The sequence below is a fragment of the Pholcus phalangioides genome, unplaced genomic scaffold (genome assembly GCF_987345545.1).
Source record: "Pholcus phalangioides strain wild (caught in Gottingen) unplaced genomic scaffold, Ppha-v1.0 ptg000008l_1, whole genome shotgun sequence".
Classification (NCBI taxonomy): Eukaryota; Metazoa; Arthropoda; class Arachnida; order Araneae; family Pholcidae; genus Pholcus; species Pholcus phalangioides.
The window spans coordinates 16806825-16829446 of NW_028301601.1; the positions used below are offsets into that span (position 1 = coordinate 16806825).

Here is a 22622-nt window from a genome sequence, read left to right on the forward strand (position 1 = left end):
AAGCTTCCTCACCTTTCTTGCTAAAACATCCTGCATAATGTTTCGACGACGACAATTGGCATACAACAGAAATAAAACACGTGTGAGTCATTCGAAATGTGGTAGACACAGAAAATAAATACAGTATAAAAGGAATACTTGTGTAACGTTTATTGAAATAAAAGCAGAGTCGATAACGATCTCGATGTATGTAATTTAATTTTGTGTCACCATCACGAATCTACAGGTACAGGTGTATCCAAGGGAGAAATTTGACGACTCTCGTGTATCCTCCATACTGTAGAGCGACGGCGCATCCCTCAGGGCTACCCCAACTCACGATACCCTCTATAGTCCATTTAGCATTGAGCTTGTCCTGGAAGAGCATCGGTCCGCCGCTGTCCCCACCACAGGCGTCCACGTGACCGTCGTCGACACCGGCGCAGAACATCCTCTCCGTGACGAGCATTTTGTGACCAGCTTTCTTGTATTTCTGAGCGCATTCTTGTGGTCCTATCACCGGCAGGCTCAGCTCGTTCATGACCGATAAAAATGACCCGTCTTTCTTCTTGCCCCATCCCGGAACCTACACAGATAAAGAATACAATCATATAATCCAGATACTCATAGTCTATTACGGTCTACGCGAAAACAAGACTAGTATTCATTCTGAGCTTTCTTACGATTCCATGTTCTCCTCGTGCGAGGTTCATATCCGAGGTGACCTTCGATGGCAGGCATGCTGGTTGCACTCGATCCGTGAATTCTACCGGTTTGATCAGCCATATAAGAGCTATGTCAGAATCGAATTGACCAGGATCGTAATCTGGGTGGATAATCATCTTTCTTGGCTATGAACACATAAAAAAAAATTCCAAATGAAGGTTTGTATTTTTAACAATGGCAACACCGGGTATAAATATCATACGATAATGTCATCATGAGACAGATGATGTCATTTACCATATACACGTGTACGATTTGAAAGCGATCACTCATTTACCCGTGGCCCCTATCTCTGGTTTATCCATGGGTCCCTTACGCATGCACTTATTTTGCCACAGCTAATTTTACCTACATCTGATCTACCAGAGATATCATTTTGAGGCTACTTCGTACCAGTCCTGATTTATACAAGCTCTCCATTTACCGAAACTGATTTTCTCCAGACCTGATTTACTCAAGGTTTCCTTTCCCGAGGCTAATTCACCTCCTGCCCTTATTTACCCATGCTCTCATTTAACCAGACTAATTTTCCCAACCCTGGGGGGGTTTATCTGAGCTTCAATTCGCGAAGCTAGTTTTCCTCAACACCGATTTACTTAAGTTCACATTTACCAGTATCCCAGCCTTGATTTACGCGAGCTCTCGTTCACCGAGTCCAATTTCCCCCCCCCCCCCAGCACTGATCTTTCCAAGATCTGATTTACCGAGACTACTACTTTATTGCTCACTCACTGCGGTCATATCGCCATACAACAATTTACTACCATCGAGTTGGGTCGGAAACGAAGGTGCCATCTATCGGTGGCTGACAAGGCTGATTTTCCCCATCTCTGATTTACCCAAGCTCTTATTTACCGACGCTAGTTTGCTCGAGCCTTGATATACCCAAGGGTTTCTTAGCTCCATTTTTCGAATATTATCTGCGGGCCCTTGCCTTAATTATCATGTATCCACAACACTCATTTACACACATTAGCAATAACGAATGTTCGTGCAAATTTTCGGGTAAATTCCAATTCCTACTGATCATTATGTAAATGCGCATTAACCACTTTACGATCAAGGACGTAATATTGCGTCCAAACGTGAGAGGAATAAATTCAAACAAGTTCTGTTTTCTTCCATCTCTCCTCATTATCGCGAAGCTATATTGTAACCCCTATGAGGAAAAAAAAGTTGTTCTTTTTACTTCCGTTTATTTCTATACTGCTATTAGTGATTCTTTCCCGCATGTAATGTATCCTTCTACTATATACATGTAAGAGCGAAAGGGAACAAGCAGGGTGAAGGTAAAAAGAAAAATCTACTTCGTATGTACTCTCTTACCCACTTATTTATTACATTGGTTTTCTTTCATTTTTTTTCCCCTTTCTACTACTTTTTTTCCCTTCTCCATATTTTCCTTTTTGTGCCGTACGGTTAGGTTACGACAGGGTTACCATACTTATCGCCTATTCTTTAAATAGAGATCATCGGAATTTCTTGTCAATGGCTTGTAAGCGAAGGGGTTGATATACTTGACTCGATGTCACACACTTGATGAATTTTTGAGACGAAATTTGGCCCAGGAAAACAACGACGCACACTGCGAATACTATTCTAACGCAGTATGGCACAATTGGAGGAGGGAGCATTTATTAGCTAAATTTTAAAAAATAATAATAATTAAGTGTAGACCTACGGATCGGTACTGCACGTACTGGTCGTCTTGGCTGTCATCCCTGTAATATTTTCCGAGGTAGGTGAAGACATCTTTCGTATCGAGAGGCGTTGATCCGCTTTTCGAGACGCAATGAGCGGCCGTCACTACCCATTCCTCGCTGATGAGGGTGGCACCACACTGTAAGACCCACCTCGCCATCCCTTTCATGTAGACTCCGATTCCAGCCTGCCAGGGCCACTTCATCAGTTCCGAGACGGTTTTGTTAGTCACCTTATGTCGACCCTCCATATGAACACCGCATTCTGAAAGGATTGAATGTCTATTATATTTATTGAAATTTCTTTAAAATTCGATTCAGAGCTCCTGGAAAAAACTTTAAGGAGCGATAGAAGACATCTAAAAAGCAGTTTTCGTCATAGAGTTCTTAGTGAACAACTAGACGACACTGTCGCACTTGATCTCATGAAGAGCTGGTTTTACAACTTATCGTCATCTCTATCCTGGATTGTAGAAGGGGATGGATGATTTCACGAATCAGGAAAAGACGGACACACATTTCATGTACGGTGTTGTGGACGGGGATGCTCTGGATACGTATACACTGTGCCAGGAGTGTTTCACGTACGACCCTGCCATATCGAAAAAACCTTTGATGGATTGCGGTGTCTGTGTGAAACGGGCTTTTTGTGAAATCCTCACATTCCTGGTAGACCCTGTGTACTGCTGACAAAGGACGCGTCAGCGACCTGGCAAGAGTCATGATGTCAAGAAACACTCCCGGTATACAGTCTTACGAAACGGGCTTCTTGTGGCGTCCTCACACTCCTGGCACATCCTGTATCCTGTAAAAAAAGGAATCGTTGGCAACCTGGCAGGTGTCTTATGAAGAAATACCCCCGGTATAATTTTTGGGGTTCCAGAGCACCGGTTTCTATGTGGAACTGGCTTTTTTGTGGAGCCCTCACACTCATGGCATGCCCTGTATGCTGACAGAGGACGCGACAGAAGTCTTGCTTGTCAAGGAACACTTCCGGTACAATATGTGGGGTTTCAGAGCCACAGTTTTGGTTAGTTCTGTACACTGCACGCAGCTGAAAAACGACGCGTCGGCGATCTGGCAGGTGTGTTGTCAAGAAAAAACTTCCGGTATATTTCTTGAGGTGGTGGGCTTTTCTTAACTGTGTACATTTCTTAACTGGTGGACTTTTTGGCTTACCAGCCTTTTTATTTGGTCCACCAGTAAACAGAAAATATGTTCACTCGTGGGCAATGGCCTATTGCTTTTTTTGCCGATCACTATGATGCCCGTCACACTGTTAGATATCATTATCTTTAATTGTCCCGACAGTATGAATTTTTATATGAAATTTCCTTGTTCCAGAGCAGGTGCGGAACAGGCTTCTTGTGGTGTCCTCAAACACCTTTCACGCCCTGTATACTGCTGGCAGAGGACGCGTCAGTAGTCTTAAGTATGTCTTGGCAAAAAACACTCCCGGTAGTCTTTGGGGTTCCAGAACACCAGCTTCTGTGTGGAACGGGCTTTTTGTGCCTTGTTCACACTCCTGCCACACCCTGTATCCTGTATGTCGCTGACAAAGGACGCTTCAGTGATCTGAGACGAGTCTTGTTGGAAAACACTTCCGTTCCAGAACATTCCCGTCTGTATGAAATGCATATCCACCTTTTCCTGACTCGTGAAATCAGCAGCGCCTGCAGCACTCCACGGTAGAATTGGCAATATAAAGTGTCAAAACTAGCACTTTATGTGTTCAACGAAAGCGCCGTCTAGCTGTTCACCGCTTGTGTCATCTCTATGGTGTGAAAATTGATTTTTTGAGAGCACTCTATCATTCCTTGAAGTTTTGTTCAAGAGTTCAGAATCATTCCGAATGCACAGTCGAGTCACTTCAATGTGAGTCCATCTTCATGAGATGCAAGGAGATGATGTCAGAAATAGGGGGTGGGGTGAGGTCGCAATAATGTGACTCGACTACTACTACTAAACCACATATCCACCTCGTCCATATTCTTCTGCGGAACTTGTAATGAATTGGTACATGTTGGAATGTGTGTGTCCGTGTCATGGATCTAACGTGAAGTTTGTTTCTGTGTAATGGTAATGTTTGTTATAGTGCTGCCATCTGCCATCTATTTTTCGAAAAATTAGTGAAGTGTAACGATTGAAGTTTTGTATTGTAGGCCCGTTGCTCTCAGTGGCGATACTTAATGTGACTCGACTGTATAATGTAAGGCATTCAAAATCGTAGAACGAGTCCACTGGATCGTACCTGGCAGGCAGATTGTTTCTCGGCCGCTCCATTTGCCGTTCTTTTTGCAGATTCTCGTCTTGGATCCCTCCAGTTTGTAATATTTCGGTTTGCAATTGAAAATGGCTCGAGTTCCGACGGCGTATCGTCCCTCCGGTAGCTCTTTATTTGGCTTTGCCGGAGGGGGAGTCACCATGTTCATGAAATGTTGAGGAATGCTTGACGTACCCAAAAGAAGAAGAAAACGGCTTCAGTATACAAAGGAAGTAATATGTTATCATGAAAAAATTCTCTTACTCATACTCATAATACGCGCACACAGTTAGGTTTCTCCAACATTTCAAGTTCCGAGGGGAATATTGACGAGGTACAGGATGGCCCAAGTGGTACACTGCGTGTCAGATTTCTGCAGATTCCATCGAGATGAGTATTTAGATATGTAACGGGGGGGAAGGTCTTTGAATATAGCATCTACTCTAATTACGACTACAATAATCTACAGAATAATACTCAGAGACGCCTTATCAACATCATGCCCCCCCCCCCACCCCGAGCAAATCGATACCCCTGGCCCGTACGTAGATTGAAGTGCCTGCCTACCAATTATATAACTTTCGAAAATTATACTAAAGAATTACATTACGTGGCAATGAATTTATCACGTGACACGTGCTGTATTGAGGTCTTCCCGCCGCAACCCATGTGTAAAGATGGTTTTGATCACGCTACTCGTATAGTCCGATACCCCGTTTCCTCACGTTGTTACGTGCCGAAATGATTATCTCGATGACCCTTATTTAAATCTTCAGATGCTGCGTACCGATAGGGGGCACCCTGTATGTAGGCTACTTCTGGAGTAGTGGCTTCTCAACGGAGGCCGATCCTAGGACCTCGAGTTTAACATATTGGAGGAGGGGGTGGGGTCTACAAATTATTGAAGCCATTACTAGCAGATGTGGATCTATGACTATGTGTTGAGATGGAGACAAATTGTGTAGAGTTACAGAATCGTTCCATATTTTACGGAACAGGCAAATTTTTCCCCGTATTACCAGACTCTTGAGAAGGGTACCTATCCCTCTGGATCCGTGATTAATATGAGATAAAAAAAATGACTGTAAAAATCTTCTTCTGCAGACAGAAAGAAAATTATGTCGCTTTTGGCTGAATAGTGATCGAACAACTTAACAGATCAACATCATCTATAGCAGAAGGCCTCCCCGCGACGCTCATGACGTCACTGAAGAAGGTTATCTCACCTATAGCCATTGGATATAACAGGTCGACGCATGCTCCGTCTTTAACTTTCCTTGAAGTACGGTATATCTAATGGCTACAGGCGAGGATGACCTTCTTCAGTGACGTAACGAGCTTCGTGCGGAGACCTTCTGCTATAGATGGCGTTGAACATACTCACCCGACACCTTCGAATACCGGCAGTGCCAACGCTGCCCTGACGTCATCATCCGTCTTCAGCGGTGGAAGATAATTAACACCTCCGCCTTTCGGAGCAGTGATCTCTTCGCACGATACCTCTGAAAAAGGAATGAAAAATAGCGTTCGATTTGCCATTTAATAATGTCAAATTTTATAATCTCTACTGAAGCCGTGGTCAGTGCCGTTTTAATACATATGCCATATAAATTGGTGCCCAGAGAGAGGGGCATTTCGAGTCTGCCGGGGGGGGCGTCAGAACAGAAAAATCATTTTGCCCGAGGATCCATGATGCTTTTAAGATGTCCCTGGCAGTGGTGGTTAAACTTCGGCCGTATTAAGAGCATCATGGCCCCCCGGGCCAACGTATTCTTCATTCTTTTTTTCGGCTAGGGGCCTTTCAAGTGTTACGTAAGCAGATTTTTAGCCATTTTTGACCCCCCTCCCCCACTTGTCAGCAAAAGTTAGCAAAACACTGGCCCCGCTCCCCCCGTCAGCAGCTTAGAATATTTCATATCATCAAAAAGGGGTGGTTGATGACGTAAGCAACCTTCAAACTCCCCTCCCCCCCCTTGTCACCAAAAGTCAGCAAATGCGAAACCCTTTCCCCCCCCCCCCGATGCTGACGTAATACTTGAATGACCCCCTACTGTTAATAATTGATTTTCACTATTTTTTAAAAATGAGTTTAATTTGGAGAAAAAGTTTCAATGAACTGTTTTTCACTTATTCCAGCCGGTACAACAATATACAGGGTGTCTTGTTAGTCTTAACTCGTCCTTCATCGCCTTAAGCATTCATCGTACAGAAATGGCTTCAGTTTAAAAAGTGCTCAAAATGTGTTCCACTCTGTACTGGTTTTTTGGGGTTCAAATACAGTATGTCCCTGTCTCTTCTGATGCCGACAAAAACAAATTCATGTGTCAAAATGCAATATTCACCGATGTATGAATTCAAAATCAGTAAAAAGTACGAAAAGAACAGCATAAACTAAAGGGCAATGCCCCTTTCCCTTATGCATGCTGTTCTCTCTTTCTTTCCCAAATATTCTCCAATTTTTGCAACTTTCTAATTGGTTTTCAAGGGCAGGGAGTCCATATAAAAATTTAGAGTTTTACTTTGTGACACACTGTATTTTCACTCTCAAAACTGGTACGCGGTGATTTTTAAACGCCTTTTGAGCATATTTTTAAATTGGAATCATACCTCTACGATGGGCGGTTGATGAGATAAAGGACGCATTGGCACTTACAGGACCCCCCTGTATACGAGACGTCCGAAACCCTAAGTAAGACCAATGATCAAAATAATAAGAGGGGGCGGGAGAACGAAGGAGGCAACTGCCCCGGGTGGCAAATTTAAGGTAGAAACAAAAACACCCTCAAAAACATCATCGAATTTTTTCGTGGGGGGGGGGGGGCGGCAAAATAATGTTTGCCCCCCCCCCCCCACACCACACACACACATCGTAGTTATGGCCCTGCAAATGAATATGCATTAATATAATTGGTATCCCTAATGGTGGATCACCGTATTTCATCACCTGTAACGCAGGATGGCTTTTCGTCAGACCATTGCTCCGTCATCAGGCAAGTCAATCTCTGCGACCCGACAAGGTGATATCCTTTGCTGCAATTGAAATCGAGCACCGAACCCCACTGGAAAACTGCCGTGTGGTCGTCGCTCGATGCACCGTTCGCAATCGAGCCTGGATTTTTGCAGTTTCCTGGACAAACGAGACGTTGGAATTTAATCAGAGAAAAAGATAAATGATAAATTTTATGGGAAAAATAAATGAATCTTTCCCTTTCTCATTTACCTATTGCCTGTTCGCCGAAAGGGAAACTCTTTAGCTTTGAGTAGAGACTTGCGAATGGATCGAAGGCTTGCTTCGGTGTCTTGCGAGCGTAGTTTGCTTCGAGAGCGTTGGATACGCCGCTCGTGACGATATTCTTCGAGAGTTCGAGACTTTTCCAATCATTTAGTCCTGCAAAAATATCAAAAATTATGAACAGTAATCTCAAGGAGAATGTGTCGAATTCGCGATAGAATGGCACGTACAATAACTAAACTTCTTCTTAACCAGGCGTCCTAAAACAGGGGTTCCGGGGACCCTTTGAGAGTCTTTGGGAACTTCAAGAGAATTTAATGAGCTTGGATGAGGAAACAACTACATCACTTTTGTTCTGAAGGTTGCTCTGAAACGGAGTCTGTGACCATCATTTTATTGGTACAAGGGATTCGTGGCCTTCAGAAATTTCTAAAAGAGGTCCGTGGCCTCCAGTAATTTGTAAAAAGGGTCAGTGACTTGCATTTCATTAGTGGGAAAGGGGTTCGTAACCTGGATTTCATTAGTGAAAAAGAGTCCGTGGCCTTCGCTTTGTTGGTATAAGGGATCCGTGGCTTTCAGTAATTTGTGAAATGGGTCCTTGACCTTCATTTAAATAGTTTCAATAGTGAAAAAGGGTCCCTGACTTTCATTGCAATCGTGAAAAGGGGTTCCTGACCTTCATGTCAATAGTGAAAAAGGGTTCGTGGCCCTCAGTAATCAGTAAAAGGGATCCCGTGGCCTTCATTTTATTAGTGGAAAGGGGTCTGCAGCATTTGTTATATACGTAGAATGGGTCCATGACCTTCATTTTGTTTGTACAAGGGGTCCATGACCTACATTTAATTCATAAAAGGGAGGAAGAGGCCTTCATTTTAGTACAACGGGTCCGTCATCTTCATTTTTAATGGTAAAGGGACCTGTCGTGTGCATTCTATTGGTATAAGTAATCGTTGCCTTGATTTCATTCATCAGCATTATTTTGTTAATAACATTATAGTAACATATTCAACATTATTTTCTACGGAAATCAGTCCGGACCTCCAATTATTGACGTTATAACCGAGGTGTCGTTACAACCAAGGTCGTAATTATCGGTTTGACTGTACATTGTTCATAACCAAGTACGTTTGTTATTAACTAAATTCCTTTCTGCTACATGATTGTTGAAATTTTTTGATTCTCTTGCCTAGATTTCAAGATAACACAAAAAAGTTCTTTAATTTTCCACCAGGTGGCATTCTAACCTTTCTTATCATTTGGCGCTACTTGTATTGCTATACCACTATGTTACTTCCATGATTCTATGTGCCATACTTCAGGAGTTTTTCAAGATTATGTGAAAAATTTCCAATGTTCTTCATTTCTTTAAATATTTATCCTTTTTGCTCCCGGGCATCTTAAAATGATTCTTAGAGGCAGAAAATGATTGCAAGAGACTGCGCATGCGTCGTATATGAGATGTTCAAGTGGTCATAACTTCTGAATGGATGAAGATAGAGCGATGGAAGCACTGTCTAGTTATTCTAAACAGGATTGTAGTGATTTAAATCAACTGATTTTTTTAAAAAAAAATCACTGATTTAAATCAATAAGTGTCTAATAAGTTCTAAAGTGTGTGTGATTTAAATTTTTATTAAATTATTTTAAAAATATCAATTAATTTAAATATTATATTTTCAAATAATTTTATAATATAATATATACACTGAAGAGCCAAAAAAACTGGTACACCTGCCTAATATCGTGTAGGGCCCCCGCGAGCACGCAGAAGTGCCGCAACACGACGTGGCATGGACTCGACTAATGTCTGAAGTAGTGCTGGAGATAATTGACACCATGAATCCTGCAGGGTTGTCCATAAATCCGTAGGAGTAAGAGGGGGTGGAGATCTCTTCTGAACAGCACGTTGCAAGTCATCCCATATATGTTCAATAATGTTCATGTCTGGGGATTTTGGTGGCCAGCGGAAGTGTCTAAAATCAGAAGAGTGTTTCTGGAGCCACTTTGTAGCAATTGTGGACGTGTGGGGGTGTCGCATTGTCCTGCTGAAATTGTCCAAGTCCGTCGGAATGCACAATGGGGACATGAATGGGTGCAGGTGATCAGACAGTATGCTTACATACGTGTCAGAGTCGTATCTAGATCTATCAGGGGTCCTATATCACGCCAACTGCACACGCCCCATACCACAGAGTCTCTACCAGCTTGAACAGTCCCCTGTTGACATGTAGGGTTCATGGATTCATTCTCCATACCCGTACACGTCCATCAGCTCGAAGCAATTGGAACCAAGACTCGTCAGACCAGGCAACGTGTTTCCAGTCCAATGTCGGTGTTGTCGGGCCCAGGCGAGGCGTAAAGTTTTGTGTCGTGCAGTCATCAAGGGTACACGAGTGGGCCTTCGGCTCCGAAAGCCCATATCGATGATGTTTCGTTGAATGGTTCGCACGCTGACACTTGTTGATGGCCCAGCATTGAAATCTGCAGCAATTTGCGGAAGGGTTGCACGTCTGTCACGTTTAATGATTCTCGTCGTCAGTCCCGTTCTTGCATGATCTTTTTCCGGCCGCTGCGATGTCGTAGATTTAATTTTTTACCGGATTCCCGATATTCATGGTACACTCGTGAAATGGTCGTACGTGAAAATCCAAATTTCATCGCTACCTCGGAAATGCTATGTCCCATCTCTCGTGCGCCGACTACAACACCACGTTCAAACTCACTTAAATCTCGATAATCTGCCGTTGTAGCAGCAGTAACCGATCTAACAACTATGCCAGACACTTGTTGTGCTTTTTTTTTTTTTTCAAACCGAGCACAACTCAGGTCTATTGCCATAGGCAATTTACTACCTAGTGAGTTGTGCCGGAAGTGTAAGTGCGTGTACCTAACAGTCTGAGTGTGTATCTAGTGTTGTGTATGATTTTTCAGTGCTGCCATCTATATCTCAGAAGTGAAGTGAGTGATGTGTATTGACTGAATATTTGTACTGTTTGTAGGACTGTTACTCTCTGTGGCGAGACCTTTTAACGGGGAGCACTTGTTGTGCTATATAGGCGTTGCCGACCGTACTCTGATTGGTTCCATATCTCTACTTGCATACGCATGCCTGTACCAATTTTTTGGCTCTTCAGTTTATATATTAATATGTATATTATATATCAAAGATACCATAGTAGTACCAATTTAGCTGATAAATGGTGACCCACGGTTTACAATGATGAAGTTAGAGAAAGTGAAGTTGACTTAGGAAATCAAAAATTGCATGTCAATGGATGGATATGTATAATGCATAAATTCTGTGTGTTATAAAACGGTGTGGTAAAGCCATCCATATGTTGATACTATTGACACATCTGGCTTATCACATGCTGGAAATTATTTAGCAAATGTGGTTTTCAGTTCAGTGAAGTCAACAGAAGAAAACGTCATACGTAACATATCAAGTTTTGTTACTGCGAAATATGGTTTCTTCCAGAAAGACTCTGGATGGCTCTCTCTTGGCTTTTCGGGACTTGCATTTTGGTACTGCGCCCACATTTCAAACTTGTTAGCCGAAGATTTGGTTAAAACTGATGAAACAAAGCATGTTGCATGTATATTTAGATACTTCCGCATGTATCTTTTTAGGGGGGGGGGGGACGCAAGTCTTGAACCCTCCCATCAACATTGCAAGGGGACTCCAAAATGTATTCTTGTCCCCGTATGATCAAGAATTTACTGCGGCTCTGCTCACAACAGTTAAATCTGATATCGCGTTTGTGATTTCCATTGCTTTAAACAAAAGGTGTTCAATCTTTAGGAGAATGCGGGTTAATTCATTCATTTGAAAACGTGAGCGCGCAACTTAATTAAGTGATCGCGAACAGCACCGCGTATCACTCAAGTGATCTGTTAATGTTCCACAGGTCGCTTGAATTGTGCCGTCGGTCCCTCAAGTGATCAGCAAATATGCCGTGGGTCACTCCAGTGATCTGAAAATGTGCCGCGGGACGCCCAAGGATATTGTCCTTCGCAAACATGGGTCCAATGACATTACGATGGATTCGAAACGGTCGCCCCGTGCCTAGCAATGGCATGACTAATGTGAAGAGTGAAGTTAAGAACCACTTCCGCGCGATTTATCTACTGCAATGGATGCGTAGGTGACTGTGTCGCAAGTCACGTAAGTGATCTGGAACTGCGCCGCAAGTCACGTATGTGACCTGAAATTGTGCCGCCGGACACTTTATTGCTCTGAAACTGTGCCGCCGGACACTTAATTGCTCTGAAACTGTGCCGCGGTGGTCTTTAAATATGCCGCGGGGTCACTCGAAGATCTGCGAATGTGCCGCGGGTGGTTTGACTGCTGTGGAACTGTGCCGCGGTGATCTGTAAGTAACACGCGGGACAATTGAATGATATGGGAATGTGCCGCGAGTCGCTCAAGTGATATGGCAATGTGTGTCACTTAGTTTATATTTACAAAATTAGGAAAAATAACGAAAAATCGTCCCGGGTCTGAAGCTGTGCCTGCCTACCCCTTGTGATGGGGGTGGGGGGAAGGGCATGTTTCTATTTATCACTGTTTCCATGCTATGTAATTTTGAAGTTAGGGTGTCGTTTCTGGAATCACCCGTACTAATATGATTCAGTATATACCTGTTAACAGAGAAGAACCCTCTGATGGTAACTCCTGTAGGAGTGCAGCCCAGGGATGATCGGCCTCAGCTGTATAGCTCTCATTTACCAGAATGCCTTGGAATTGGTTCAAGACCCGAGTATCATCATCTTTGAACGATAAAAAAATAATAATTATGTGTAAATTATGTTTTTGAAATATAGGTGAATATAGCAAGTTTAAAAAAAATAGCTCTTTTATACCTTTGGTGTCATGTTCGGAGCAAATGTAATTTCCAACAGTATGTCCGGGTTGGAGTTTCCTGCATCTGTGATGTAAATGGAAAGAAACATAATGGAAATATTATGAACCTATAAATATATGCTTTATTCAATATTTGTGGGTGTTTCAGATAAGTAGGGGGGGAGGGGTAAACTTCTAAGACGGAAGGGTTGCGCAAAGAAAATGAAATCCAGGAATGTCCAGCACCCCATAGAGATAGAAGGCCTCCGCACGGGTTGCCAAGTTCATCTGTAACGTCATTAAGACTACCTGGCAAGTTTGCCACATTTTGAATCACAGCATCCTATTTCGTTTCTTTTTTATTTTGGTATAGAATCTTCCTGGTTGGCTCACGAATACCGTATGGTGATTGGATATGGGACATAAAAACTGTCAATTCTGAATCCTATCATTTCTTTTCCGCATAACGATGCCAAAGGACCTCAGGCTCGGTAGGTGAAGAACTTGCTTCTAACGTTGCACGTCCGGATTCGAACCCATGGATCTTGATAGTAACCTTCATAGTGGAGGACAAGCATCTTACTACGGTGCCAGTCGGGTGCATATGTTACAACGATGGTACTGACAAGAACTGGGAATTTTTTTTTTTCCTGGATATTCTGAGGTGAAAATGGTCTATATACTTGCTGACGTCACGAGCAGCGTGCGAAGGCAGCACCTCCTAGAGATAGAAGGCCTCTGCAGTCGGTTTGTGACGTCAGTGAGTAGTCCATTTGTGCCTCAGAATATTCGGGGGGAAAAAATTCCCTGCTTGTGCCAGTATCATCGTTGTGAGGAAAAGAAATGATCGGGTTCAGAATTGGCGATTTCTATGCTCCACATCCAGTCACTACGCAGTATTTGTGAGCCAATCAGGAAGATTCTACGCCACAACAAGATGGAACGAAATAGGATGCTGTGTTTTCCTTTAAAATGTGGCAAACTTGCTAGGCAGTCTGAATGACGTTTATATGGCAAACACTGCAGAGGCCTTCTACAGTATATCTAGGAAGTGCTGGCGAAGGCCTTCCATCTCTAGGTGCTGGAATGTACCGAGAGCCTCAGATTGCGTAGAACAACATGTTTGGACGCGGCCATTTGGAAGCCAGACATTCGGACTCATGCCGTTTGAACGCCAGCTGTTTGGACGCTGTCTCGTAGGCGCGTCCAATCAGCTAGACCATGGTCTCCCAAAATTTTTGTTCCATCGCCCCCTTCTTCAGAAATTTTTCCTCTCATCGCCCCCCAATTTAAGTAAGCCCATTAGATCCTATGTTGAATAAGTAGGTTCTATCGCCCCCTTGGACCATTCCATCGCCCACCAGGGGGCGATATTGCCCACTTTGGGAAACACTGAGCTAGACCATTAGTCATATAACGTGCCTTTTATTTATTCCTCTTTATTATTTTTTTATTTTCATTATGTTTGTTATTTATTCATCTTTATTAAATAATCATTAATAATGATTCATTATTCATGAAATTAATCTTTATTACACCAACAAACATTACATATCGCGCCATTTCTCCGTTATTACATGTCGCATTTAATACATTTTCGAAAAAAAACCCGTAAAAACACACCAATGAGAAATTTGAATGCATAAAATGCGTAAAAAGCGTGAAATCTAAAATAAGTAAAGTATAAAATAAGCACATGAATCGTAAAGCATAAAATGTGTCAAATCTAAAAAATTACCAAGTTATAGCATAATCACTCTTTAACTTATGTGTGCTCGGCCGCTGTGGTGGTCGAGTGGTTATAGTGACGGACTCGCGATGCGAGGATCCGGGTTCGAACCCCACAGCGGTGGTCGGCTGAAGTTGGTTTTCTGTGGTTCCCAACTTCAAGGCGCAAATGCGAGCCGATCTCCCCGTTAAAAAAGTCTCGCCACAGAGAGCAACAGTCCTACAACAATAAATCATTCAATCATAACACTTCACTCATAGTTAGAAAAACTAGTGGCAGATGGCAGCACTACACATAACAAGCATTACAGAGAAACAACAAAAAAAAAAAAAAAAAAAAAAAAAAAAAAAAAAAAAAAAAACTTCACGTCAGGTTTCACTACACGTACACGCACATTCCCGTATGTACCGATTTGTTGGGGGGTGTGGGCGGGGCGCATGTGTGATGTAGTAGTAGTAGGTAGGGCCTCCAAAAAATGGCTCGGGGATCCATGATGTTCTTAACTCAGCCACCTCGTTGGGCAATTTGCCTGTTGTGGCGTTGTATTCGTATATATTACAGCGCAGAATCAATTCATCGTATATATTCGTATAAGTTGAAGTATAACGTTGCACAAGCACAGTAATTACTCGATCATTCCTCGATTGCGGGAGCTCTCATGATACAGTCTACGCCGCTTAATGCGATCACATCGGGACTCGATGTTTCTGATAACTACTACTACTACTACTACTGAACCAGACATGCACCTCGTCCATATTCATGGCCTCCCGCACAATGAGGGCTGACAGGGCCCGGGAGGGTTATCATTTTTTTTTCGCTTTTTTACGATATAAATTAACTACAGAAGGGGCCCGCTAAAGATCCCAGCCTAGGCCCCAGTTGCAGGATGTGGAGGGCATGTCCATATTCCTCTGCGGAACTTCTAACGAATTGGTACATGTTGGAACACGTGTGTGTGGTGAACCTTCCGCGTAAAGTTTGTTTCTGTGTAATGTTTGTTATGTGTAGTGCTTCCATCTGCTATCAGTTTTTCTAACTGTGCATGAAGTGTAAAGATTGAATAGTATGTTTCTGATAACCATATTCGAAAAGTCTCGTTTGCAGGTACAGTGACCATACATCTCGTTTGGTCAAACAATTTTATGACAATTACAGACAATTTTATTTGATAATTATTATTTATTTCATAGTTATTCTGTTTGATATATTTTTTTTTATCCATAATTCCATTTTTCCTTTTCATAATTGGTTGCAAAATATTCAATCTCGTTCCATAATTTTTAAAATTCTAGTCTAAAACTGGACCTTTTCATCCCCTTTCAGCTAAAATGATACCTGCGTTTTTATTGCTCAGTCATTGGGAGGCGTTAGGACGGAAATGCCTAATGTATATCATGAATTTTGATATTTCTTTTGAATGTACAATACGTTTCAGAGATCTCTTGAGTGATTCTCTCTGGAAAAATGAATTCGAATCTCATCAACTGAAAGATACTGACCAAGAGCTGAAGGAAGTACATTGCAAAAACCTGTCGCACACCCCCCCCCCCCTTCAAGGGCGGGTCTGGTGTGCCGTGAGAATTTGAATGAAAATTATGAGGCTCTTCTGCAGTTTTTATTTTACAATGAACTCAAATAGTATCAAGTGTTGATGGTAGTTTTTACCCCGTTTATGCACAAAAAAAAACATTTTTGAAAGCTTGCTCATTGCGCATGTTCGTGTGTATCATCAAAGCAGGTGTTTCGCTTTCCTGGTTCAAGACCAACCCATTCGTGGGGGGAATCGACAAAATGAAAACGAAGATTCGAGCAAATATTTACTGGAACGTTCAAAAACTCATTTTCCGTCCAAGAAACGTAAGCGATCCAGGAAAATATGAGTTTACCACAAACAATCGGCTTCTCAGAGCGCAGGTGAATCATCATACGAAGTACGTTTCGATCAACAAGATTAATGTTATTCATATGATGTTTTACGGTAATAAATAACAAGGTTTGAAGCAACAAATTATGCAACTTATTTTGACGTCTTTGTAGGGGGAGAAAAATGTTGAAACATTCTGTCAAGATTTATTGTGATTGAAATGCTCCAAAAAATTGATGTTGAAAATAAGCTGCTAAGTTTCAAGAGTCAACTTACATTGAGGTCTGATTGCAACTGGGGAGTATTTGACTTTCCTAAATTTTTCGCTCATTCGCATTTACTTTTTTGGGTCTGGGCTATGGCCCGCTTAACGACCACCCTGGACCGTAATTACGGTCCCATTTGAGTGCATAAAATGACCAAAGTGCTAAAATACCAACATAATCATAGAACTTGATATTTCGTTCGGAAATTCGTACCTAGAGCTCTTTAAAACCCTCAAACTGACTCATGCGGCATTTTTGAGCGAAGTGTGACGTCCGCATTATCGCTATAGCCAATTACGTTCCCTATCCTGCTTTTTTGTATACGATTAAACGTCAATAGAAGCGGCAAAACCTGTTTTTTGTGAAAAAATGGGGAGGGGGAACGGTAAGTCCACATCTCCCTTCCTTGGCGCCTTGACTGCACTTGTCTATACGTGTAAATACAGTAGTTGAAGCTTATGTGCCTATAAAAGAGAGTAAATTTATTGCCCATTTTTGAGAAAGGAACAGATTTGCCGCACCAAAGTAATATTTCAAAAATCGCTGAAAAAAAAAGCAGTATAGGGAACAGTGATTGACTTAACTGATATCACAGTGTCTTTCGAAGATAGCGCATGAGTCAACCTGGGGTTTCAAGGTATAAATAAGTTCACTCTCTATACAACGCTACACCATGATATATTCACTCTCCCTCTCATTACACACCCGAATATGGTAAAGCAATGTTATTACTTACGTCTCGAAGTCATCGTTTCGACGTTGTCCTATTTCTGCTGATGCAGCTGCAGTCAGTAACAATGCTTCATAAACAAAAAATGAAAATCTTAACAAAGTTTTAACATAGCATTTGCATATGTTACCGCTAAAGCTCGAAACCCGTTAATATGCACATTACCTAGCTAATCGCAGATTAACTGATTTGATACCTAGATAATCTGTAGAATAACTGATTTTTGCACTTTAGTGGTAACACATATAAGTACACTGCTCAAAACAATTAGGGGAGCACACGGTTTTAACAAAATTACGCAAAGATGTATACCGATAAGTAACATAAAATGAATCATCCATAATTTAAAGCCTAGCAGGAAACGGAAGAAGAAAACTTCATATGCAAATCAAAGTTCATGACGTCAAAAAGGAGATAAGGGCAGAAATCGGGGTGTTGCAGAAACGTCTGTTTTACTGCCGTAACTGTGAAATTCGATTGCGCAGTATTTTTTTTTGAGACAAGGTGACTTGAGGATGTCTCAACAACGTGATTTACCGGAATCCATGGCATGGCGTGTTATAGGCAGACTGGAATCCGGGCAAACACAACGTAGTGTCGCGGACGCTGTTGGAGTCGCCAGAAGTGTTGTTGTTGCAAGGCTGTGGAATCGATTCCAAGAAACAGGAAATGTTAGACGTCGACCAGGGCAAGGTCGGCCCACGCGCCACTACAGCAACTGATGACCGGCATTTTCGGTTAACAGCCCGTCGAAACAGAACAGAAAATGCTACGCAGCTGCAAAGACGGTTGCTCTTGGCAACCGGATGAAGGGTGTCCAGCCAAACAGTACGTAATCGGCTTCATGAGGGAGGGCTCTATGCACGTAGGCCAATGGTCTGCATTCCGTTGACCCCACGCCACCGTGCGGCCCGAAGAAGATGGGCTGCTGAACATCGAGTTTGGGAGCAACATGATTGGAGCCAAGTGCTGTTTACAGACGAGTCCCGATTCAGTCTGGAGTGTGACACCCGGCGTGTTCTGGTATGGAGGGACAGGGGCACTCGAAATAACCCCGCATTCGTTCGTGAAAGGTCACAATACAGACGAGCTGGTTGGATGGTATGGGGTGGAATCAGCATAGGCGGACGTACGGACCTGCATATCATTCGGAATGGCACTTTGACGGCCCGAAGGTATGCAGACGAGATACTGCGACCTCATGTCATCCCTTACGCTGGAGCCATTGGAGATTCCTTTGTTTTCCAGGATGATAATGCCCGACCGCATAGAGCTCGTCTGGAGGAGAACATGCTTGAAGCTGAAACAATACAGCGTGTGGAATGGCCAGCGTGCTCTCCTGACCTGAATCCAAACATGCTCGGACGACGCATTGCTGCGCGACCAAGGCCGCCTGTTACTGTCCGAGACTTGCAGATTGCACTTCTTGAGGAGTGGAACAGTATTCCCCAAAGTCTGATCGATAACCTCATCGCATCCATGGCAAACAGGTGTGCAGCAGTCTTAGCTGTTCGAGGAGACCACACGCCCTATTAAAAATCATGCACCATGTCTAAACAGTACTTTTTTTTATCGTTTACATGTAACCAAATTGTTGCCCTAAATCATCTTTTCATGTTTTTTTCATATTTTCAAAGAATTAGAGCTTAATTCCAAATTTTTTTACGTCTTTTTTCTGTATTGCGCATTGATACGCGTGTACTATCCATTGTATGCCAATACGTGGCTGTCTCGCACGGTTTCCTTCACTTTTTTGCTTGCTCCCCTAATTGTTTTGAGCAGTGTATAAATATATGTGCATACCGATATTTACATTTTTGTATTCTGGCATGAACTGGAATCAAGGCACTGAGATTTCTGTTGGTCGTACTGTCTTTAGATCACATTCTGTACAAGCTTGATATCCCACAAGTCACGCGTAAGCGGATATAGGCTCGTCGAACGGGGAGGGGGGGGGGGGTAGAAAAGAAGCGAATCGCCGAGCATATGCATAATGATTGGGGGGGGGAGAGATGTCTACCTCCACCCTCCCATCTATGCCAATAATACAATTTTTCAATAAACGAGGAAGAGGGGGAGGGTGTGCCTTTCCTCTATCGTCCTCCACTGAATCTGCCTATAAGTCGGTTGTTAAGGTTGAACACCATTGATAGATAGATAAAACCGCTCACAACCCCGGACTGATGCAAAGCACCTTACTTCCGTTGCCTCAAAAGAGGCAGAGTTGTGTCGGAAAAGTTAGCAAAGATTTATAGTGGTGGCTCCCCTTGCCCCGTGCCCGCAAGTTTCGAATTACTCGCGTCGTTCTCCCCATGAAGACAGCCATCAACCAATGCAACATACAAGCCATTTCACAAAAATGGGTAACTGAATCCAATGACTAGGGAGAAAAATTGCACGTGCGCCCAGTGGCACATAAGGGCCGGAGACCGCAGCCAGGGATTTCCAAAGAAGTATTGTGGAAAATACTTGTGGGCAAGAAATAAGAAGAAGAAGCTGGCATGTTGAAGTGGGAGAGATTTGATCAACACCATTGAAGTTGCTGATAAAGGGAATTTTTTTACTTATTTTTTCGAACTTCGAGGCGCGAATTCAAGCTAGTCTCAAATTTGAAAAATTCTCTCCTGACTCTTATGAATGATTACATAAATAAGCTACGGCTGTGGCGCATTTACGGGGGAAGGGGGGGGGGTTAACTGACTAGCTAACGGTTAGTCTAGGGCGGCAAGTTCAAAGGGGTGGCAAATTTGAGGAATGAGTGGTTAAAAAAATTAGTAGAATGGGAGAAGGATGATAAAATTTTTCTAAATAAATCTGCCTCTGCCAGACTAGAGTAAGGGACTAGGTCAGTGAGTGATCAAAAGAGTGACTTACAGAGTTTGCAAGCACGTGAGTGAGCAAAAGAGTGACTTGGAGCGTGAGCAAGCATGTGAATGACCAAACAATTACATAGAGCATGTATGTATAAACGTGTAACTGATCAAAACACCGACCTATAAAGCAAGAAACCATCCGTGTCAGTGTGCGACCAAAAGAGTGACCTAGAGCGTGTGCAAGTATGTGAGGGGCCAACGGTGTGTGAGCATGAGAGTGACAAAAGGAGTTACTTAGAGCGTGAGCAAGCATGTGAATGACCAAAAAAATACATGAGTATGCATAAACGTACAAATGATCAAAAGACCGACCTATAAAGTAAGGTGCCATGTCAATGTGGGAGAAAAAGAGTGACCTAGAGTGTGTGTGCAAGTATGTGAGAGGCCAACATAGTGCGCGAGCATGAGAGTGGTGACCAAAACAATGTGCAAGCATGCGAATGGCTAAAACAGTGACTTAGAGAATGTGTGAGCATGGGAGTGACCAAAAGAGTGACTTGGAGACACGAGTGTACAGTCAAATCTCGATATCTCGATTGTGCAGAGCGGTCGACCAAAAAAGTTATCGTTAGTTTGGAGAATTGGAAATTTTGATTTCAGACTAGGAAAAAAGAGAGATTCATTAAAATGGCGCTATTCACGAATATCGTATTAGTAAACCAACTGGAGATGAAGAAATTCATTGAGATAAGCCATTCTAATTTAATCATATTGTCATATTTTTAGAATATTCTCTTTCAATAATTATTGAATGAGAATATTTAGAAATAGGGACGTACATACTGTATTATGGAAACGGACGCATACGGTCGGATTATAAACAAAGTGTATATAGGATTATTTTCGAAAAACTTCGACTACGATAGGTGTTCGAGTTATCGGAGTTCGACTTGTAGCCAATTCAAAGGTTTTTAACAGTTGGCAGATGCGAAGATGAATTTCTGGGAAAGAAAGGGAATTCAGAGATGGTGTTTTTTCGGCCCGAAATATACCGAGAAATTGAATTTTACAGGATGTCATGCCAAAACGAATATTAGGAAAGAAAAGCGATTTGTCTCCTCCGGGAATGGGACCCGAGTTCCGTTGGATACCGGGCAAGTGCGCTAACCAATACACCAGAGGCACACTTGCGCACTTGCCCGGTATGCAAAAAAAAACCGGAATTGATTACCGGAGGAGACAAATCACTTTTCTTTCCGAACATTAGTTTCGGCATAACATCTAGAAAATTCAATTTCTCCAAAAAAATTCATCTTTGCATCGGCTCGTATGGATAGTAGATAGTGACATCATCTTCGGTAATAGCAAAATGACTGTACTTGCAGGGGTGGGGGCAAGCGGGTTATAGCACAGGGTGGCGAATTCGAGGAAAGAGTAGTGAAAAAAATTAGACTAGAATGGGAAAAGGGCGACAAAGTTCGTCTAGCCGGCCACAGACTGAAAAATCATGAATGCGCCTCTGCGCTAGAGAGAAGCCTCACATACACTCAGAAAATACACTTTCCAGCATGTACCAGTTCATTACAAATTCCACAGAAGATTGTTTATGTGACTTTAGAAAAAAGTTTATCCGATAATTGGTAATTGTCATGATAAGATATAAGCTATCATTTCTTTGATGAGTGACCATAATTTCCCTGGCATTGACCAGGAGAGCTCAGCCCCTTCAACCCCCACCAATGTAAGGATTTGAATGTTCTTCCTCACCTCAACCTATTGATCAGCAACGTCTGAAAGGAGTGAAAAATAAGTGGGAAATGTGTATCTGAGCATTTCATGTATAAATTCTCAACTTACCAACATGCAGCAGAATCCGCGCAATCATCTCTCCCTCTGTCAATTCCTATATTCTAAGTAAGAGAGAAGGACTCTTCCCAGCGTGTGTTGAACTTAAGGACTAACAAGACGTCCACTTTTAATGGCTGCTCTTTACGGAACAGTTTCGAAATGTTTATAATGTTTAAAAAAAGGCATCATCATCATCATCGTTCGTAAGAGAGAGAGAAAGACATCAAATGATGGCTTTCTCAATTGCAACGCAATGGGTGAACAAACACGAACGTCTTGGGAGGTCAAATTGAGGGTAAATATTTGCCATTTCGATCGAATTCGCATTTCGGCTTTGCTTTCTTTCATTCTGGAAACACTTCTAGTCTGATGAGAATTCGTTTTAACGTTCAGCAAAACACATTTGATGTCATCGCATAACCGAATATAAACAAATTTGAAACACAATAAAATTACGGACTTTTTTTTTGAATCAACAAACAATATTAAACTTATAAGAAAAGTGAACGAAACATAATTTCGTCTAATCGGTAAGTGTCCATTGCTCTGCCCCCCCCCCCATGTGGCCGTCATAGTCCGTCTGCTTGGTATAAATTTATCTGGCCCGTAATTAATGAGCCACAACG

The 22622-nt window shown here is 42.4% G+C and overlaps 1 protein-coding gene across 2 annotated transcripts; it reads right to left on the bottom strand.

The window, feature by feature from the left end:
* Positions 1-135: 135 nt before the first annotated feature.
* On the bottom strand, positions 136-22169 carry LOC149083914 (limulus clotting factor C-like). Of its 2 annotated transcripts, XM_089234288.1 has the most exons (11): positions 22006-22169; positions 17342-17405; positions 12764-12828; positions 12542-12670; positions 7889-8056; positions 7613-7795; positions 6053-6170; positions 4657-4853; positions 2387-2670; positions 663-830; positions 136-565 (listed from the first exon to the last, which is right to left on the bottom strand). In XM_089234288.1, the coding sequence occupies exons 1-11, from the start codon at positions 22031-22033 to the stop codon at positions 221-223; spliced, it is 1749 nt and encodes a 582-aa protein (XP_089090414.1). In that variant the 5' UTR covers positions 22034-22169; the 3' UTR covers positions 136-220. The 2 variants fall into 2 exon arrangements, with proteins under 2 accessions (XP_089090414.1, XP_089090415.1); XM_089234289.1 differs by lacking the exon at positions 12542-12670.
* Between the last annotated feature and the right edge of the window lie 453 nt (positions 22170-22622).